The sequence below is a fragment of the Aythya marila genome (assembly GCF_965140915.1).
Source record: "Aythya marila genome assembly, chromosome: Z".
In the NCBI taxonomy this organism is placed as follows: domain Eukaryota; kingdom Metazoa; phylum Chordata; class Aves; order Anseriformes; family Anatidae; genus Aythya; species Aythya marila.
In genome coordinates, this window is record NC_139080.1 from 30,394,050 (window position 1) to 30,411,785 (window position 17,736).

Below are 17,736 nucleotides of genomic sequence, written 5' to 3' on the forward strand. Positions count from 1 at the left end.
CCTTTGTTATTGAAAGGAGGCAAGGGCTTTGGAGGAGAATGGCTGGAGGAGAGAGGGCAGGGGCAGGGAGATATTGTTAGCATGTCTGCTGTGATTTCAGGCCAGAAGGATTCTTCTTTTGCTCCCAGCTTGGAAAGGTTCAATTTTAAACTAATGATCATTTGCTAAGCTAAGCCACCTGCTCTGGGTGTCCCTGCTTGAGCAGGGGGGTTGGAAAAGATGACCTCTGGAGGTCCCTTCCAACATCAACCATTCTGTGAAACTGTGATTCTGTGAAGTTGATAATAGGAGAACCTGAACACATTCTAAATATAAGCAATTTTTTCTTCCAGTATGTATTAAGTATCTCACATTCTTGTACAGTCTGACAGCTTCTATCAAGCCCTGTTCACTCAATAGCTTGATTGCTGTCTCTGCCCTTCACCTCTCCAATAGTCTCATTGCCAGCTACCCTATCTACACAAGAAAACAAGCAGAGAAATTGCCACCTTCATCCATCAACCTAACAACATTATGCAACTGAATCACCTGCCTGGTTCTCCTTCAGTCACGTCAAGATTTATCTTGTGTTTTTTTTTTGTTTTTTTTTTTCCTTCAAGACTTCAAGCCACTCCATGATTACCTATGTTGCTTACCCAGTTTGGTTTTGCATCCCATGTAGCTGTTTTTGTCAGCAATGCCAGTCTGTTTATTTATTCCGTAATCATCTCCTAGTCCTTTCCATGCTAACATCTCCCTACACACCGTCCTCAGACAATTCACATTCAGTCTACTCATACTGCATCAGCAATCACTTAACACAACAAACCAAAGACAAAGGCTTTTGATTCAATCATTTTGATAAACATGGTGTTTAGTTGAGAAATCATGTGGCCTTGCAATATTTTGTCTTGGCTTGCTATCTGTTTATGTAATGCTCTCATAAATATTTTGGCCAGGAAAAAAAAATAAAAATGACTGGGTGCATGGTAAGAGCTGGTAGTTAGAGTTGGAGGGATGTGTATGATCATCACCAAGGACTGCTGAATGTAGGAAACATGTTTTCATAAGCTGTCAGCCCTTCTGTGTGAGAACAGCTGACTGCTAGGAGACTTTGCCAGACTCTGTGTATCTCTGTGCATTTATATCAAGCTGGCCTTTTGTGTTTGTCCAGTTTATTTAAATAAGAAGTACAATTTGGAGACTTGTTTACCTCATCTCTCTTTTACTACCATAATAATAATAATAATAAACAAAAACAAAAACAAACAAACAAACAAACAAAAAACGATAGAAAGGTATATCCTCTATGAAAGCAGCCCTGTTCCAACAGAGAAATTAATGAAGAAATTTTCTGATGATGAAAGGGATTAAATAGCTTTGAAATCGATGGAACTGCAACCATTTACAGCAGCAGAGCCATTAAGCCACTAATCTCACTTTCCAGATTAGAATGTAAAAGTCATTGTGAAAGGCATATATGATTAGATCATTGCCAATTTTGTTCTACAGGTCTAATAGTAAAAATCAAGACACCAGCTAGCTCCTGAATGGTTAAATAACTCTTTGTGACTTCATTGGGCAGAATTTAATCATAATCTCTTCTGATCATGAATCACCATTATTTCCTGAAGTACAGATGTTCCAGGCAGTTTCTCATTTCACTTCACACCAAATATTTTGTGTAGAAGTCTACCTATGAACACATTTTGTGCTTACTCAAGCACTTAAAGAGTAAACTAGTACTCAGTGAAATCTGAGCTGACAAACCAGATCTGAACAGAAGAGAATCTCATTTCCACCTGAAATAAACTGTTGTCTTCTATATATGAGTGGATACCTGAAAGCTCTCTTAGAGTATTATTACATCCTTAAATTCTAAACTAGAAAAGGTGTAAACATTATTTATACAACTGGAGTCTTTTTTTTTTTTTTCTTAAGGAAAAAAAAAAAAAAAAAGAGGCTTGGATTTTATGTTGGAATTAAAAAAAAAAAAAAAAAAAAGAGGAAGAATAAGCGACTGGGGAGTACTGTACAAAGCTGCACATGTACTATAAACATTCCATATACTCACAGAAAATTGTGGAAGTAGTATTTTAGCCTGATCAACTGAGCAAAAATCTACTATGATAGAAATATGTAAGAGTAGTTTTGGGAAACCCAAATTACATGATTATGATTAAAGATGAAATGTATGGAGTAAGATGGAATGTAGAAAGTGAGTATTCAGTGTGCTGTCAGGTTGAACATTCTGGTTTTAAATTACAGTCATGACAGGCATCAACAATGTCCTGTAATTTCAGTGAGTAGAATATTAAAAAAAATAATAATCAGATGGGCTGACTGATGCACTATTCCTGAGATCACTATTTCATGTATAGACTTGAACCTATATGATTAAAAAATGACACAATATTGGGATAATGGGCAGTTCTTCAGGAATAAGAAACTCAAATTGGCATGTATTAAATGGCACAGCAAAAGGACAACAGGCGAAGTTATAAGTTGCAACAAGGGAAATTCAAATTAGATGCAGAGGAAAACAAAATCACGGGGGTGGTAAAACACTGGCAAGCATTTTCCAGAGAGACTACAGAATATTAACCTCTGCTATGATGAACAATATCCATTTGTTCTGCTGTTTGTTTCCATTTGGATTATAGCTCTAAGTGAGAAATACAGTCTTGTTTGTCACAGTCCTCACCACAGAATCACAGAATCATTCAGGTTGGAAAAGACCTCTCAGATCATCTAGTCCAACATCTATCATATGCATAGCCATCTGGACAACACAGATTAGCTTCACCCACCTGTAAACATACAGGTGGTTTATTTTATCACAGTGGGACTCCAGAAGGTAGTGTAAGCCTACAGAGTTAGGATGGGAAGAACATTCTTCTGTGCAAGAACCAGACCTACTCATCCAGCACATATATCACAGAATCACACAGAATCACAGAATCATCTAGGTTGGAAGAGACCTTCAAGACCACCTAGTCCAAATTCTGACCTAACACTAACAAGTCTTCCATTATATATATGTACATGTATATCTATCTATCTATCTATCTATATAGATATACACACACACATACACACAACCTTATATGTATATAAGGCTGTAAGAAAACCTGGCATAAAGATGTCTTCAGATCAAGGCCTCTCAGGCTCTTCAGAGAGAAGCTGTGCGGCAATATGATATATAGCTTCCTCCAACATGGGAAGGGAAGGAAGGAGAAAGGTGGTATAAGCAACATAATTCCTGACACATTACTTCGAAACTTTGCCTTAAAATTAGTCCACAATTCAGTTGGCAATCTACACCTATACCTCTGGAGTCACATACTTTTCTTTGCCTATTAAGCAGAGTTTCTAGGATCATAGATTCCCAAGCTGTGTGAATATACTAATTGTGCTACAATTCTCGTGTAATTTTCTGCTCTGGATTAAGCAGCCTCATCTCTCAGGTTTTCTTCTTGTCCACTTTTTTTCTGCCTTCTGCCTTCTGAAGGCACGGAATAAATTTCTCCAAACTGAAGAACTGCCCCCGTGGAGAGTTTTGCCCAGCTGGATCAACTCACCAATCTACCAGTGTGGTTCTCTGTGTAAAAGTCCACATGACAGCAGCAAGGCAAAGAATGGATGGTAACAACACTTCTGTCATCAGTAGACACTTAATCACACTTAACACACACACACACACAATTTTTCTTTGATATTCTTTTGATTTCCCTAGCCCTTAAAAACAGTCATAGAGAATCATCCCAATGAAAGAAAATCAGAATGTCACCGCTATATACAGAGACTTGCTTAACACATTTAACAACTAAGTCTACTTTGATAACCTACATTCTATATATTTCAAACAACTTGCATTAAAACTATCATGAAATAAAGAAATTAAATGGCAGACTGTGAAGTTTTTATTAGACACCCTAGGCTTTGTTTCTTCTGCTGGACTGAGGCAACTGTGAGGTGATACTGTTGACATACCTCTTTAACTGCACATAAGCTCTCACTCTGTTTACTTGCCCGATATGAAATTTTCAGTAGAATCATTCATTTATGAGATGCAGTTAATCCCTCATGGCTGGAAGCATGCTATAAGGACTCTCCGGCACCAACAGGAACATACTACTAAACAATATCTTGTATGAAATCTTATCATATAGAACTACCCTCTGTTTTCCAGCTTACTTATTTGTTTCTATTGTAATACCAACTAAGCAAGAGGATACAACCTAAGTTGAATATATACTCAGATTAATTGTGTTGGGTGAATGGTTATAGTAGCCCCTTTTTTTCCTCTTTCTGCTACTGAGTGCTTAGAAGCTCATCATATCCTTTCTTACAGGAAATTAACTTTTCTGTGCTGTCCGTTCCACCCAAAGTCAGATGGAAGGTTTTATCCTTGGATAAAAGCTGGAACTGCTTCAATATCTCAAAAGTCAGTCCTAAAGCTATGGAGATAGCTTTCTCTCATGCAGTACATCAGAGGATAAAAAAATATAAAACCAAATTTTTTCATCTCTGTCTTAATTATACAAAGTCAACTGACCAACCCATGCATTGTCCTGCCCCTTGACTCAGAGATTACTGGTCAAATCATAAGATAAGCACACTGGTATGTAAATAATAAGATTACAGAAAAATGACAAACCACTGCAACAGACCTCTCACCCTACTCCTTGCCACAAGGTATTATAATAACAGGTTATAGCCAGCATGAGCATAGTGCAAGGCCAAGGGTTAGGAAATACAGAAAGAGTCACCATAAACTAGCAGTGTTATCTGGGAGATAAAAGCTGTATGAAATCTAGCAGAGCAATGCAGTATTTAGGAAACTGACACCCCTGAAGAAATAAATAAATAAATAAAAGGTCATACAACAAAGGGGAATATGCCTGAATGATATGGCAAAACATTCTGACCATGCATATTGCAGGCTTGAGATCTGCATATTCAGGCTTCCTATCATTTCTGTGGCTGCTGCAGGCTATGTGATACTCAGCAGTATCCAACATCTGGCCAACAGCACAACTGGAAGAGAAAAGACAAGTTAATTTCATGTTTGAACTCACTGGCAGTAACTGCCCCAAAATACTGGGGAGTTTGAAGTTGACTGATATATCTTAAATTTTTGACTGGCTGAATAGTTGAGTTAAATAAAAACTTCGGATAGTAATCCAAGTCTAGTACCAGTACAATGTAGATACATTATAAAATTTGCCTTCCTTCTCCATTCCTTTCACCCAATCCTGATTTTGCTCTCTCTGATCTTCAGTCAGGACAGAACTTTGTTTTTCTGAGTGTAGGTGGAGCCAAATGACTTTTCTAGAGGTGGGAGGGAATCCTTATAAAATCTAACAATTTGCACATCCTGAGTGAGAGAGATTGGCTTCTTCATCTAGACTGTGCATACAAGGAACAATGAGTAAGATGACCCAGTGGTTTGCAGCACAACTCAAGAACTTACATACAACTAGAAGGTAAAGGATGAACTTCATATCCCATAAAAATCTGGGTTATCTGAATAAGGTAATTTCCTTATGCAATGCTTTATTTTTATTACTTCAGACTGTCTGTTTAGAGCATTCAGCCACTCTTTGCAATCCTGATATGATATGTCATTAAGTTGTGTTGTACATAATATTCATTAGATAAACTCTTACTAAGATTATGTTAATGAAATAAAAAAAGGATAATTTGTTAAGAGATGTTCTTGAATTTGTGTCAGAAGTGTAGTAACTAGCACAGCTCTGCTGTATTTGGAGTTGCGGCAGCAGTTTCCGTCCAGGTCTTTCCCTCTTACTCTTAAAAAAACAGTTTCTGGGGCAAGGGGAAAAGTGAAGACATTAAAAACTTACCATTTACCATTGATTAATACTTAAGAGTTCAAAGACATCCTGAATGTTTTTCTCAGATGAGTTTTTTCTCATTTATGTGCTTTTAGTCATCTCTCATTTACAAGTGAGGGAGTGAAGAAAGCAGAGCATAGTGTCAGAAACATGCCCACCAATTGCAACATTTAAGCTTTCTTCTACTCATCTCAGGCATTTCAGCAATTCCCTGCAGTATGTAGCTGCACTGCTTTTACATCTGTAAGGCTCATGGGAGATGATAACTTCATTAATTAATCAAGCAACTAAAATAGTTGTTTCATTTGGAAAGCAGCTGGAATAGTCATTTCCCTTTTCAGTTAGTCATTTCACTTTGGAGTTGTATGTAGCAATGTGATCATTAAAACAGACTGGAGAATGAATTCTTAGCTGTGACATGAAGACATATTTGTAGTCAAGAAAAAAAAAAAAAAAAAAAAGTTAATTTAAGTCTTGTGAGCAGTGTGCCCTGATTTGTACTCCTCCTAGGGCAGAGTTTGCTTAATGAAGGTGAAGAGTCCTGCGTGGTGTCAGGAAGTAGATTTTATCATGCTTGTTTTAGTCAGTGTGCTGCCTGGTAAGTAGCAGGATTTCTTCTATCTGTCTTGCAGCAAAAATCAAAATCCCTTTCAGAAGCATATCCGTGCAGAGTGCAGCAATATCAGTAACATTCTTCCCACGAAGGCTTATTTAGCCTGAGTGTTGCATCTTTTTTAGCATTCTTCAGTACTTCAGAACAAATTACATCCATGGCATTGAGCCCAGGAATATAAGATATGGCTACAGCTGGATCAAGTTTCTGAATTTTCTTACAGTATCTGAGCACTGACACAAGTGCTAACATTTTCAAAATCCATGATCTTTGAAAGTATTAGCTACATTTGACAACTGAGAAAATAGAGCCACAGCAAGATCAAATAACTTGCCGGAGATCACCCACAAACTGTGAAAATGAAAACCAGGTTCCTTGGTATAGACCCCAAACACAAGGCATTCCTTCCTCTCTTCTGTCTAAGTTTTAAGATATTCAGGATGTTGTCTGAGACCTTCTGCAACTGATGAATCTGTCTGGCTATGTCTGTCATGTAAATGCATCCAGTGCCATATGTTAGCCAGAAGTTTGAGTCAGACACATGGCGGCAGGATGATTTTGCTTCTGATCCCCACAAGGGTCTGATGGCTACTTTTCCCCCTCCTTTTCTCCGTGATTTAGCCCCCCCTGAGGTCAAGTACCTCAGTGGAGCAAATCACAGAACTTGTGACTGTTGCTTCATACTGGATGGCTTCCAGGGGTACCCTTAACTTTCTCAGCTGCACACAAGGAAGATAAATATATTAAACTCATCTGTAGCTCACATTTTCACTTTTAGAACAAAGCTGCTTCCTGTGACATGTCTGTATTATTTGGTCTCTTGCATTTAGTACCATATACCCACTCAAAATTATTTATACTGTCCATGAAAAACAAGAAAAAGGTAAGAATGTCCTTCTCTCTGCCAGATCCCACATCTTCCATGCACTTCATGATGTGCACTTCCATGCACTTCAGTGTGTTACAAAATTTTAAGGAGAAATGCATTTTTTTAGTACTGCATTTAACAAGATATACTTGTACCTGTAAAGATGCCTTCACAAGTAGGCATTCTGATAAAAATGCTTTGCAGTGTTGGGAACATCCAGACTTATAAATGCTCAGGTGTTACAAAGATCACCCTGAAGTTCTTTTCTATGGTTCCTTGAAAGTTTACTCACACTGTAAATATATTGGTTTAGGCCCAAAGGGGATTTTTATGATTAGGAATAGAATAAGCATAAAGTGATACTTCCTGATTCCTCACTACTTGCAGGTTGGAGACTTCCTTGGCCAGAGACCACTTCTAAGCATTTGGTAATCCATAAGTTTTCTGCAGCACATATTAATATCTCATATGACTCATAGGTATGACTCATAGGAGCAACATAGAAATTACAATTATGCTTTATCCATATGCACACTTATGATCAGGGGCTGATGTGTACAAACAACTGCCTGGATGACTTTAAAGTTTGTAAATTTTATTGCATTGCTCAGGGAACATGAGGAAGCACAATATCCTCTCAGGCATTAATTTTTCTCCTTTCTGGTGTAAAGTGTTTTTCTTGTAAAATGTGTGGGATAGGGCTCTTGAAGTTAACTAAAATAGTAAGGATCCTGGACCTGTCTTTGAGAACCATCTCTTTTCTGATCATTTTCCCTCCCATTTTCGTTTCTTCTTGTGTCTTTTTTTTTTTTTTCTGTCCTCCATACATACGGTTTTCTTCTTCTTCTTTTCTTCTCTTTTCTTCTTCTTCTTCTTTTACTTACTTTTTTCTACTTTCTAATTTTCCTTCTGTCTCCTAGAGCATTTGTTTCCCAGATAATATTTTCAATCAAACCACTGAAATGCATATTGCATTTTCATTAGGTAATTACTTGTATAAATTATTCCAAGAGTATTTGAATTAATTTATTTTAAGATGGGCCTTCTACTAATTTGCAGATCTGTTAAAAATCTTCACCAGCACTCCTGAAAAAAGGAAACAAACAAGCACAAATAAACAACCAAAACTGAGAGAAGATTTGAGACATGGAAAAGATGCATGCCAAAGAGAGCAGTCCACCAGATGGTGGCTATGGATGGGTTGTGGTGGTGTCAGCCTTCATGGTCATGGGTCTGACTGCTGCTGTTCTCAAGACTTTTGGCCTGTTCTTTGTTGAAATCCAGGAACACTTTGATGAACTTGCAAGCAGCATTTCCTGGATCACGTCAGTAACTATTGCCACCTTTCATTTAGGAGGTAGGTAAAAGTGATCTTCAAGCGTTTTGGCTTAAGGTCTTAACTACTCAAGAAACTTTGAAGAGGTTCCTTAAAAACAAAACAAAACAAAACAAAACAAAACACAAAGCAACAACAACAACAATAACAAAAGCCATATAAAACCAAAGCATGTAAAGACAATGCTACCTTACGCTGTTTAAAAAAAAAAAAAAAAAGTACCCATATTAGTGAGGACTCTTTGTGTATACAAAGAAATCAGGTTACCTTAGAGAATTTATGTACCTAGACTCCTGATTCAACTTTCCTACGGGCTTTGCATCAAACTCAGTGGAGGTAATCCTAAGAACTTCAGACCCTGTTGGATCAAGCTCTTAAAACAGTTTGTGCAAATTCACTGATTTTGCAGTGACTATCACTTTTTTAAGAGCTTGATGACAAGAAGCATGACCCTGTCAGATAAGCCATCTGCTGCCAAAATGGTGACTCTCAGTCAGCCCTGCTTCCCTCCCATTTCTCCTTTTTCACTTCACAAACTTCCCCTTTCCTTCTGCATAATGCCAGTTCTGTCTCTCTTGACAAAATTGATTCCAAGTCAATGATCTGAGAGAAAGCTCATGAAGTTTAAAAATAAAAATAAAAATAAAAATAAAAATAATAAAAATAAAAATAAAAATAAAAATAAAAATAAAAATAAACAGTTCACCTATGGAGAGGAAAGGGAAGACAAGAATATACAAACAGAAAAGAAAGAGAAATTAAACTATACCAGTCAAATGCAGTCAGTGATCTACTGGGTCTGGCCAAATGCCTGTTTTTGCCAAACTAAAGGAAGAATATCAGATGTACTGCATTTGGCTCTTCACTTAGTAGTCATTTACAGTCTTTTTTTGCCATTGTAAACTGGATCATCCTTCACCTTTATAATGAAGATTCCAAGCGTGCAGGCAGAAACTGCACAGAACTTGGGAGGCCCTCTCTACATATTCTCATATGGATATATAATTGCAACAGGTAAGCATTCTTATGTAAGAAATGTTATCATAATTTTGATTGTGAAGATGTTTCATTGCATAGATGCTGTACAATTATATACCTCCTACTCAGTCCACACCTACCAGTATTATTGGTTATCATTGCATTACTTCCAAAGATCAACTGATTTATCTTTGTGAAGTTTATTAGGAAGAACAAAACAGTAATTCAAAATCAAAGTCAAAAGATAAAGCAAAACATGGATTGACAGGATTTTGTTAGTTCCATAAACTGCTATCCTTGCTTTATTCAAAGTATTGTTTCATTCTGACAGAAATAGTTAATTGAAAAATCAATGAGAATTCTGCTTTTCCATCTATTTCATGGTCTACAGAAATAAATAAATGGGAATCTAACAATTTGGTTTACAAACTAGCCTAATCAGTGACCTAACTGTGATACTGTTTTGTGTGTGTGTGGGGGGGGGGGGAGGAGGAGGGCAGATAAAAGAACTCAAAAAAAAAAAGTGTTTTTGTTTGTTTGTTTATTTGTTTTTAAAATATATTTACATTATATGGAAATGTCTTAAGGATAGAACAGATTAAATGACATTGCTAATGTCAACCGGCAAAATTACATTTGTCTAGCAGTGTAAGGCTAGTATACTTCAAAGAAAGCTGTAGTTTTCAGTAGAAATTGTTTCTCAGTCTTCAAAATCCTTTTAAAATACATCTCTTACGGCTTGATGGCCAAACATTCTAAAACCTTTCTGTATAGCAGTTCACAATTTCTTGCATCACTCATTAATTTTCCTTCTTCTCCTGCCTTTGCTTCATTTATAGGGATCAGAAGACTTTCTGCTGAAGATCATCTGAGCCACCAGTTCTTTGAGCATCTTTCCTGGCCTGGCTTAGTCTTTCCTAACATGTTCAACTGGGAAACCTTTAGTGTCATTTGGCTCAGTATGAAGGATGATCGGTGAATTATTAATTTTTTCCCATTTGGATCTTTTCAACATCTTTTCAGAATCTCCACGTCTTTCATGAAAGGAGAGCACGTTTCTGCCTGGGGGCTTGCATCTGTAACAGGCAGTTCAATTTACCAGAGCAAGGATTTCCCCGTCACATACATAGGCCTCCTCCTGGTAGTAGCATGTATCTCCCATCACCTTTCTCTTTGGCACTGTGGTTGCTTGTAAGTTTTCTAAGCATTGCCCTTTATCCTTTCAAGCTCTGATCCCTTGCTGTCTTCTCCACTTCCAGTTCTGTGACTAGCTCCTTTCTTCTTCCTGCTATCCTGTGTTCAATTTCTGTTTCTTCTCTTTCTCTACTAAAAAAAAATTGCTCTGTGGTAGCAGTTCTGTTCCAATTGCAGATCTCTCATCATTAAGCACTTTATGGATCTTTCTTGTTACCCTCAGCCTACTTTTCTCTTCTTTTGCTCATCATATGTGTATGATTCTCCAAATGCATACACTTCATCCTGTCTCATCCCTTCCACTACATCTTACAAACCACACCTGAATTCCAGCATCAATTGTATGCGCTTATCAAATCATTGTATTTTTGCTGTAAATGCTGATAGGACTTGTTGGGTTTGTATAGCTTCTCTCAGATAACATGCATCCTACAGCCTTTATGGTTGTTAATATCTCTCTGTCAGGTTTACTTCGCTTGTCTTAGTTACCAAAGTCTCATCTTACTTAAAAGGGGGAGCGGAAAACAGCCTGCCCCTACAACCTACCACAAAACCTTATTTGCTGACTGCCCTCTCTTCATTGTCTTACCACTTATTTCAGTGTGTAAACAAGGCCTTCATTAATTGAATTTCATTACATCCCGGAACTCCAGAGTCCAAAATATCAATAACTCTGATGAAACTTACCTGTATTCTCTAAGAAACCCTACCGAAAAACGGGTTTTGTCCCGTGTTACTTGGGTTCCATCTAGTGGCCATTATTATTTCATAAATCCGTGAACTTTATCCCCACAGAACAGAGTGCCTTTCGGTGACAGGAATGGTCTTATTAAGGTATACCATAAAGTATACCTTACAGCATACCGTATACTACATTTACTATATTCTATGTAAAGTATACCATACCATAAAGTATAAAGTATACATAAAGTATACTATACAACTAGAACTTGGTGTTGGTGGAAAAACAATTAGGCAAGAACTGATCTTTGCTTAAGCAAAAAACATTCCTAACATTTCTTTGTTGGTATTTTTGTTTGTTCGTTTTTCGAAAAGTTTGTTTGTTTGCAGCACCAAGTTGTGAGATTGAGGAAAAAAACCTCAGCTCTGTACTTCATGCAACTTTTCCTCTCTGTGTTGAAGAGTTCCCACAGTCTGCTGACAGGAACTGTACCAGTCAAATACTCATTTAAGAAATGAACTGCAGAATTCCTGGAAAAATATTACCTAAAAACAAACCTCAACTTTTTGTCCTTTATAAAACTTCTCACAATTTCATGAACAGATGATTTTGCAAAGTGTAGAAGGTAAAAAGCTGATGTTCTCCAGAAACCTTTTGTGCCAGCCATATATATTGTATGTTCACAATAATACTTTTTTGTAGGTTAAGAAAGAAATTTTTATAGATTAACCTAGAGATTCTGAGGACAGGGTTTCCCTTTCTGCTAAAGGGCTACATAAATTTCTGTCATGCAGAAAAGACACATGGTTGTGTCTTTATATCCAGTAGAACCATTCCATAAAGAAAACACTGAAATGTTCTTTCCATTAAAAAACAACAACAAAAAAATCCACTTAATGATTTTTGAATAGATATGTGCGTTTTCTTTTGAATCTGTGTTGCCAGGGCTGTCATTTCCCTATGAGGGAGGATCTTGGTCAGCCCTCGTGTCCAGCAGAATACAGCAGAATTCAGGCTGTGGCATTGTCTCACACATGCACCACAGCCCCACAGAACAAAGGACTGGGTATTTGCTTCTTTGAATAAAAGCTATTTCATTTTTGAATGTTTTATTTGATTGCTCGATCATGTCAATCAGCTTAATGTTCCTAACGTATTTATCTTGCTCCTGTTCTGCTGTTGATCTAGCCCCTGTTGCCAGCTCACTATGTGTAAAATACTCCCATCGGGCAGTTCTGGTCACTGGAGGACTCCTCGCTTTTTCAGGAATGGCACTGGGATTTCTTGGGCTCAACATGGTCTGGATGTATGCAACAACTGGCTTCCTACAGGGTATGACTTTATGGCTTTACAGGTTTCTTTCACTAGCAACTCAGAGCCCTTATGCTAATAGTAGGAGTTCTAAAACTTCAGTTCTATTTTGATTTTATAAATATCTGGAACCTTCAACCTTCCTTAAAAGTTGTTCTCCCCATTTTCCACTCTGGAATTTGTGCTAGAAAACTGAATGACATAGTAAAGTAATAATTAGATGCTAGTAAATTTTACCTCTTAATTATATGCCACTAGCAAATGGGAAGTGTTTTATCCTTTTAATCAGAGCTAACAGCTCTGTTAACATCTGAAGAGCCTAATGGATGCTGAAGCACAGCGACCTAGAGATCCCAAATTTTGTACTTTCTATCACATAATACTACATTTTGAACACCTTTCCTGGTTTTCAGTTGATTGAAATCCGTTGCTTCACTCCAGGTGAAAACAGGCCAGAAATTTATTTTCAACTAGGACTTTCCTGGAATAGGAAGCCACGCTGGCAGGGAATAAAATAAGCCATTCCCAGTTGCATGCTGGATGTCTGAGAAAATGTCTGGAATTTGAGTCCTTTGGCAGTCCTGAGCCTGCTAAGTAGTTTTTAGAGAGCCATTAAAATTAAATTAAATTAAAGCAGGATCAAAGTCAAGCAGTCTGGCAAAACAATGAAAAGTAGAGGTAATACACCAGCTTCCTTTGCATCCTCCTTCACCTCCTAACCCTGAACAGAACTCACCTTAATGCAAAGATCTGATCTAGGACCATCCTCAATTAGGTCAGAATGAACACTACTGGTCTATTTAGTTTCAACTCCACAGTCATATGATTTCTAATCTTGGTGCAAATTTGTCAAAACAGTGGTTTATTTTTATTTTTATTTTTATTCCCCCCCCCCCCCCCACTCGTCTTTTTTTAGTTGAACATAAAACCTATTCTTACAGAACAAGTGCTATGAATACAGTCTTACACAAAGTACAGCTGAACTGATGCTCCCATGAGGAAAAAATTATTTTTATTTTCCTCCTTTTTTAACTTTGCAAATGTAAGAGTACTGACTGTTTTAATTTCCAGCTTCACAGAATACCTCAACAGTTTCGAACTGGTACTATTTGTATTGGTGTTTTTCAGGACTTGGGATTTCCTTTTCATGGACACCAGCCATTAGCATTGTTAGCCATTATTTTTCCAAGAGGAGAGCTTTGGCTAATGCTATTGCCAGTGCTGGAGAATGTGCATTTGCATTTACATTTGGGCCACTCTTCCAGTGGTTGATTGGCCAATATGGATGGAAAGGTGCCCTCTTGATCATAGGTGGCATCCAACTCAATATCTGTGTCTGTGGAGTGCTCATGCGACCCTTGACAAGCAACTGCTGCCTTGAGGCGAGCCATTCTGAAACACCACCTGTCACTGGTGCATCTAGGATGGAAAAAGAAGAAAGGTCTTCTTCCACCCACAAAACCTTCAACTGGATGCTTGTGAGGAGACCGGAGTTTGTTCTTTATGCCATGTTTGGCATATTAGCTGCTATGAGCTTTTTTGTTCCTCCGTTATTTTTAGTTCCACTTAGCTACAGCCTGGGAATAGATGAATCTTGGACTGCATCCCTGCTATCCATTTTGGCTATGGTGGACTTCGCAGGCAGACTGCTATGTGGCTGGTACGCCAATCTCCATGTTACCAAAACTATTCATTTACTGACAATGACAATTACACTGATCAGCACTTCCTTGATGCTGTTGCCGCTGGCTAACAATTACCTGTCCTTGGCAATATTCACTGGCTTCTATGGATTCTTCTTTGGCACAACAGTCGCCGTTCACATTACAGTGCTAGCAGATGTTGTGGGCATGTCAGATTTTGACAGTGCTCTAGGGCTTTTCATGCTCATTCGAAGCACTGGAGGTTTTCTGGGGCCTCCTCTTGCTGGTAAGTTGATACTTCACTAAGTACAGTTTATAAGAGTATGAGGAGTGGTAACCCAAACTGAAAAATCTGTATCTGGACCAAATTTTGCCCTCTGTTAGCTCAGGAGTATCTGGACCAAGAAGTAAATAAAACAAAGAGTCAGTTTAATTCCTCTAAAAAATATCTTGCTTCCTCTCTTCTCTGTGGTTTTAGAGATACCTCTTCAACATGAAAGCAGGGAAGAATGGCAGGGTTCATATGGTGTTCCTGCTTCCTGAATCACACTTGATGGACTCCCATTCTCTTGTTATGAAAGTGTGCCTTTGGAGCAAGCAGCAGATCCATACTTGCAGAGGAGATACTGTTGGATTTTTGGAACTTTGAGACTAATGGTGTTGCATAAATGATGGTATTGTTTGGAAGGTTTATACAGAAGGTCACATTTAACAGCTTGAAACATTAGGTTATGTGAACCCAAGGAAATATTCACAGAGATGCCTGCTGTTTTCAGACAGTATTTGAGCTAATCAATATAATAAATGGGGAGGCAGCATTAAAAAAAAAAAAAAAAAAAAAAAAAAAAAGTAGAAAGAGAAAGCAGATGATGAGACAGTACAAGGCTATTGGTTGGCAGTAGGCAAGAGTCATCTTGGAAAAATGCAAGGAAAACTAGCCGTAGGCTGTAAGGACATTATGAAGTGATATGGCAGAAAAATTACCAATGTAAAAAGTAGATCTAAGCCCTCATCCAAAGGCCGCTGAATAAAATGAGACTGCTCACAGACTACCATGACTTCTGTGGTAACAACACCACATTATAGGCTGCAAGTGGGTCAGAGTAAGTACGGTAACACTTTAATCTGCTTTTGAAGATACAGAAACAAGGCAGATTATGGAGAACTTCAGATGAAACAGTATCCAAATTATGCCAGGAAGATCTTAATAAACTACAACAGTAACAGGCCTTACAGGTACAATGCCTGGTCACAAATGCTGATTACTTGGGGATCACTGTGACCCCTTTTGCATATATGCAGCAAGCAAAAAAGAAGGTACAAAAGCAGAGGGAACCTTTAGTGCTTTAAGAGCTCTTCCCTCCTACTCTAAGAGTAAAACTCAAAAGATTTGGTTTCAGAGTTTTTCTGTCTGGCAGGACTGATGTGAGTGAGATAGGAGTGGGAGCTGCCACTGTACCCAACGAGCAGCCAGTGCTATTAGTGCATGCACTGCGGCAGCACTGCTACTATTCAACTGCTTCTTCTGCATGGTGCACAATGGCTTAGGTCTTTCAGTTGGGTTAAAGCTACCTAAAAAACAGCGTCTTCTCTTTCAATAACGCCTATGACTGAAAAATGTTTAGCAGAGGTCAGTAGTAGCACTATAGGCAACCTATCAACCTGTGTCCAGCAGAGGGCATCTCCCCTCTTTCTTTAAACTACTGCTCGACACCTGAGGTCGAATGTACAGTGTGTAACGATAGCTACACCTCAGAATATAGGGCTAAGATACAAAGCTGCACGATTTGTTTATTTTTCTGCCATTGCCCATCATACCCAAAATATTGCCCATCATATTTTGGGTTGGAAAGTGTTTCAAACTGGATAACATTATGTTTTACTAGCAGCTCACATATAAAGTAAACGAGAAGTGAATTGTGTTTTATATTTTAAAATGTTATAATGGACCAATATTCTATGCACTCATGGGTTAGAAATCTGAAACACAGTTATATAGCCAGTATACTCCCTTGAAGAGAGGATATGTTCACCCTGATGAGCTAATTAACATTAGCCTGTTTTCTATCAGTCACATTACTGTCTTTTTTTTTCTTTCCAGGTCTGATTGTGGACATGGCTGGAGATTACAAAGCAGGCTTCTACATGGCAGGAGCCACTCTTGTCCTAGCAGCTGTATTTTTAGTTATTTTAGATCAATTTCAACAAAGAAGTGAAAGAGGAAGTCAAACTAATACTAAACCAGATAAGTCAACATTACCATACCCTTCTCTCCATTTCCTGAAACTGCAAAACAGAAGGTATCAAGAACATGATGTAGTGGTGTGACTACACTGGACATCTTACAACTTTTGAGGACTTGTCCGATTTTCTCCAAAGTCAATATTAGTAGGATTTTTAAAATGCTTGGGATTTCCTGAATTCCTCTTTAGTTCTACATTGCAATTATCCTAAGGCTCTTTGAGCATGTATTTGATTTATGAGAACAAAAAGAGTCTGTATCCAAATAATATCTTTTCTGTAATTTTATTTTATCTGGGGCAGAAGTAATAGAGAAGAGAGGAAGGACTGGATCACATAATAAAAATAGGAAAAAAAAAAAAAAAAAGCTGAAGGAAAAACATAGCACGTTAGGGCTTTCAAGCTACACCAAATATTATAGTTGCCTTACTTATGAACTTCAGAGTGTTTATTCATTGAAATATTTTAACTGCATAGCCAAGTTTAACATCAATCACACATCTACAATAATTATTTCTCATCCCATTGAAATAATAATAATTTCAAAATTTTAATTTAATTTACAGGACATTAGCTGAACTACTAATAAACTATCAGTGAGGGCTGGATTACAGAACAAAGAGTGGGAGAGACACAACTGGCTAGGCAAAGACTTGTAGCAAGGACTTGAAATTTCTGGCAAAATATGTTTCAGTCATTTCAACTTAATAACTTAGATTTCTGTGGAAATCTAAGTCACTGCAGCTTTCTGATGCTCAAAATAACCCTTCATTTTTTTAGATTGAAAGAGGAATTGTTGGAGGGAGAACGAATGAGAGAGATATTTCATACAGGCCATTTCCTTTCTATTATACTTCTGTATTTTCAATTAAAATTCTCTATTTTATTTACAATCCCTGTCTCCAATTTCTGTGTTTTGAGGCATCTTGACATCTGCCAAGGGCAGAACAGGAGGCTGGCAGCATCTGGGGCTGTGGTCACAGGGGCAGTCAGCAGATCTAGGGAGGTGATTTCTCTGCCCCCTCCTCCATCA

At 37.8% G+C, this 17,736-nt stretch overlaps 1 protein-coding gene across 1 annotated transcript; it reads left to right on the forward strand.

The window, feature by feature from the left end:
• Positions 1 to 8,464: 8,464 nt before the first annotated feature.
• Positions 8,465 to 16,790, forward strand: LOC309889794 (monocarboxylate transporter 13-like; the record flags this gene model as incomplete). The annotated part of the gene is made up of 4 exons (XM_082782822.1): positions 8,465 to 8,675; positions 12,598 to 12,840; positions 13,948 to 14,748; positions 16,564 to 16,790. The coding sequence occupies 4 exons, from the start codon at positions 8,465 to 8,467 to the stop codon at positions 16,788 to 16,790; spliced, it is 1,482 nt and encodes a 493-aa protein (XP_082638948.1).
• Positions 16,791 to 17,736: the final 946 nt, after the last annotated feature.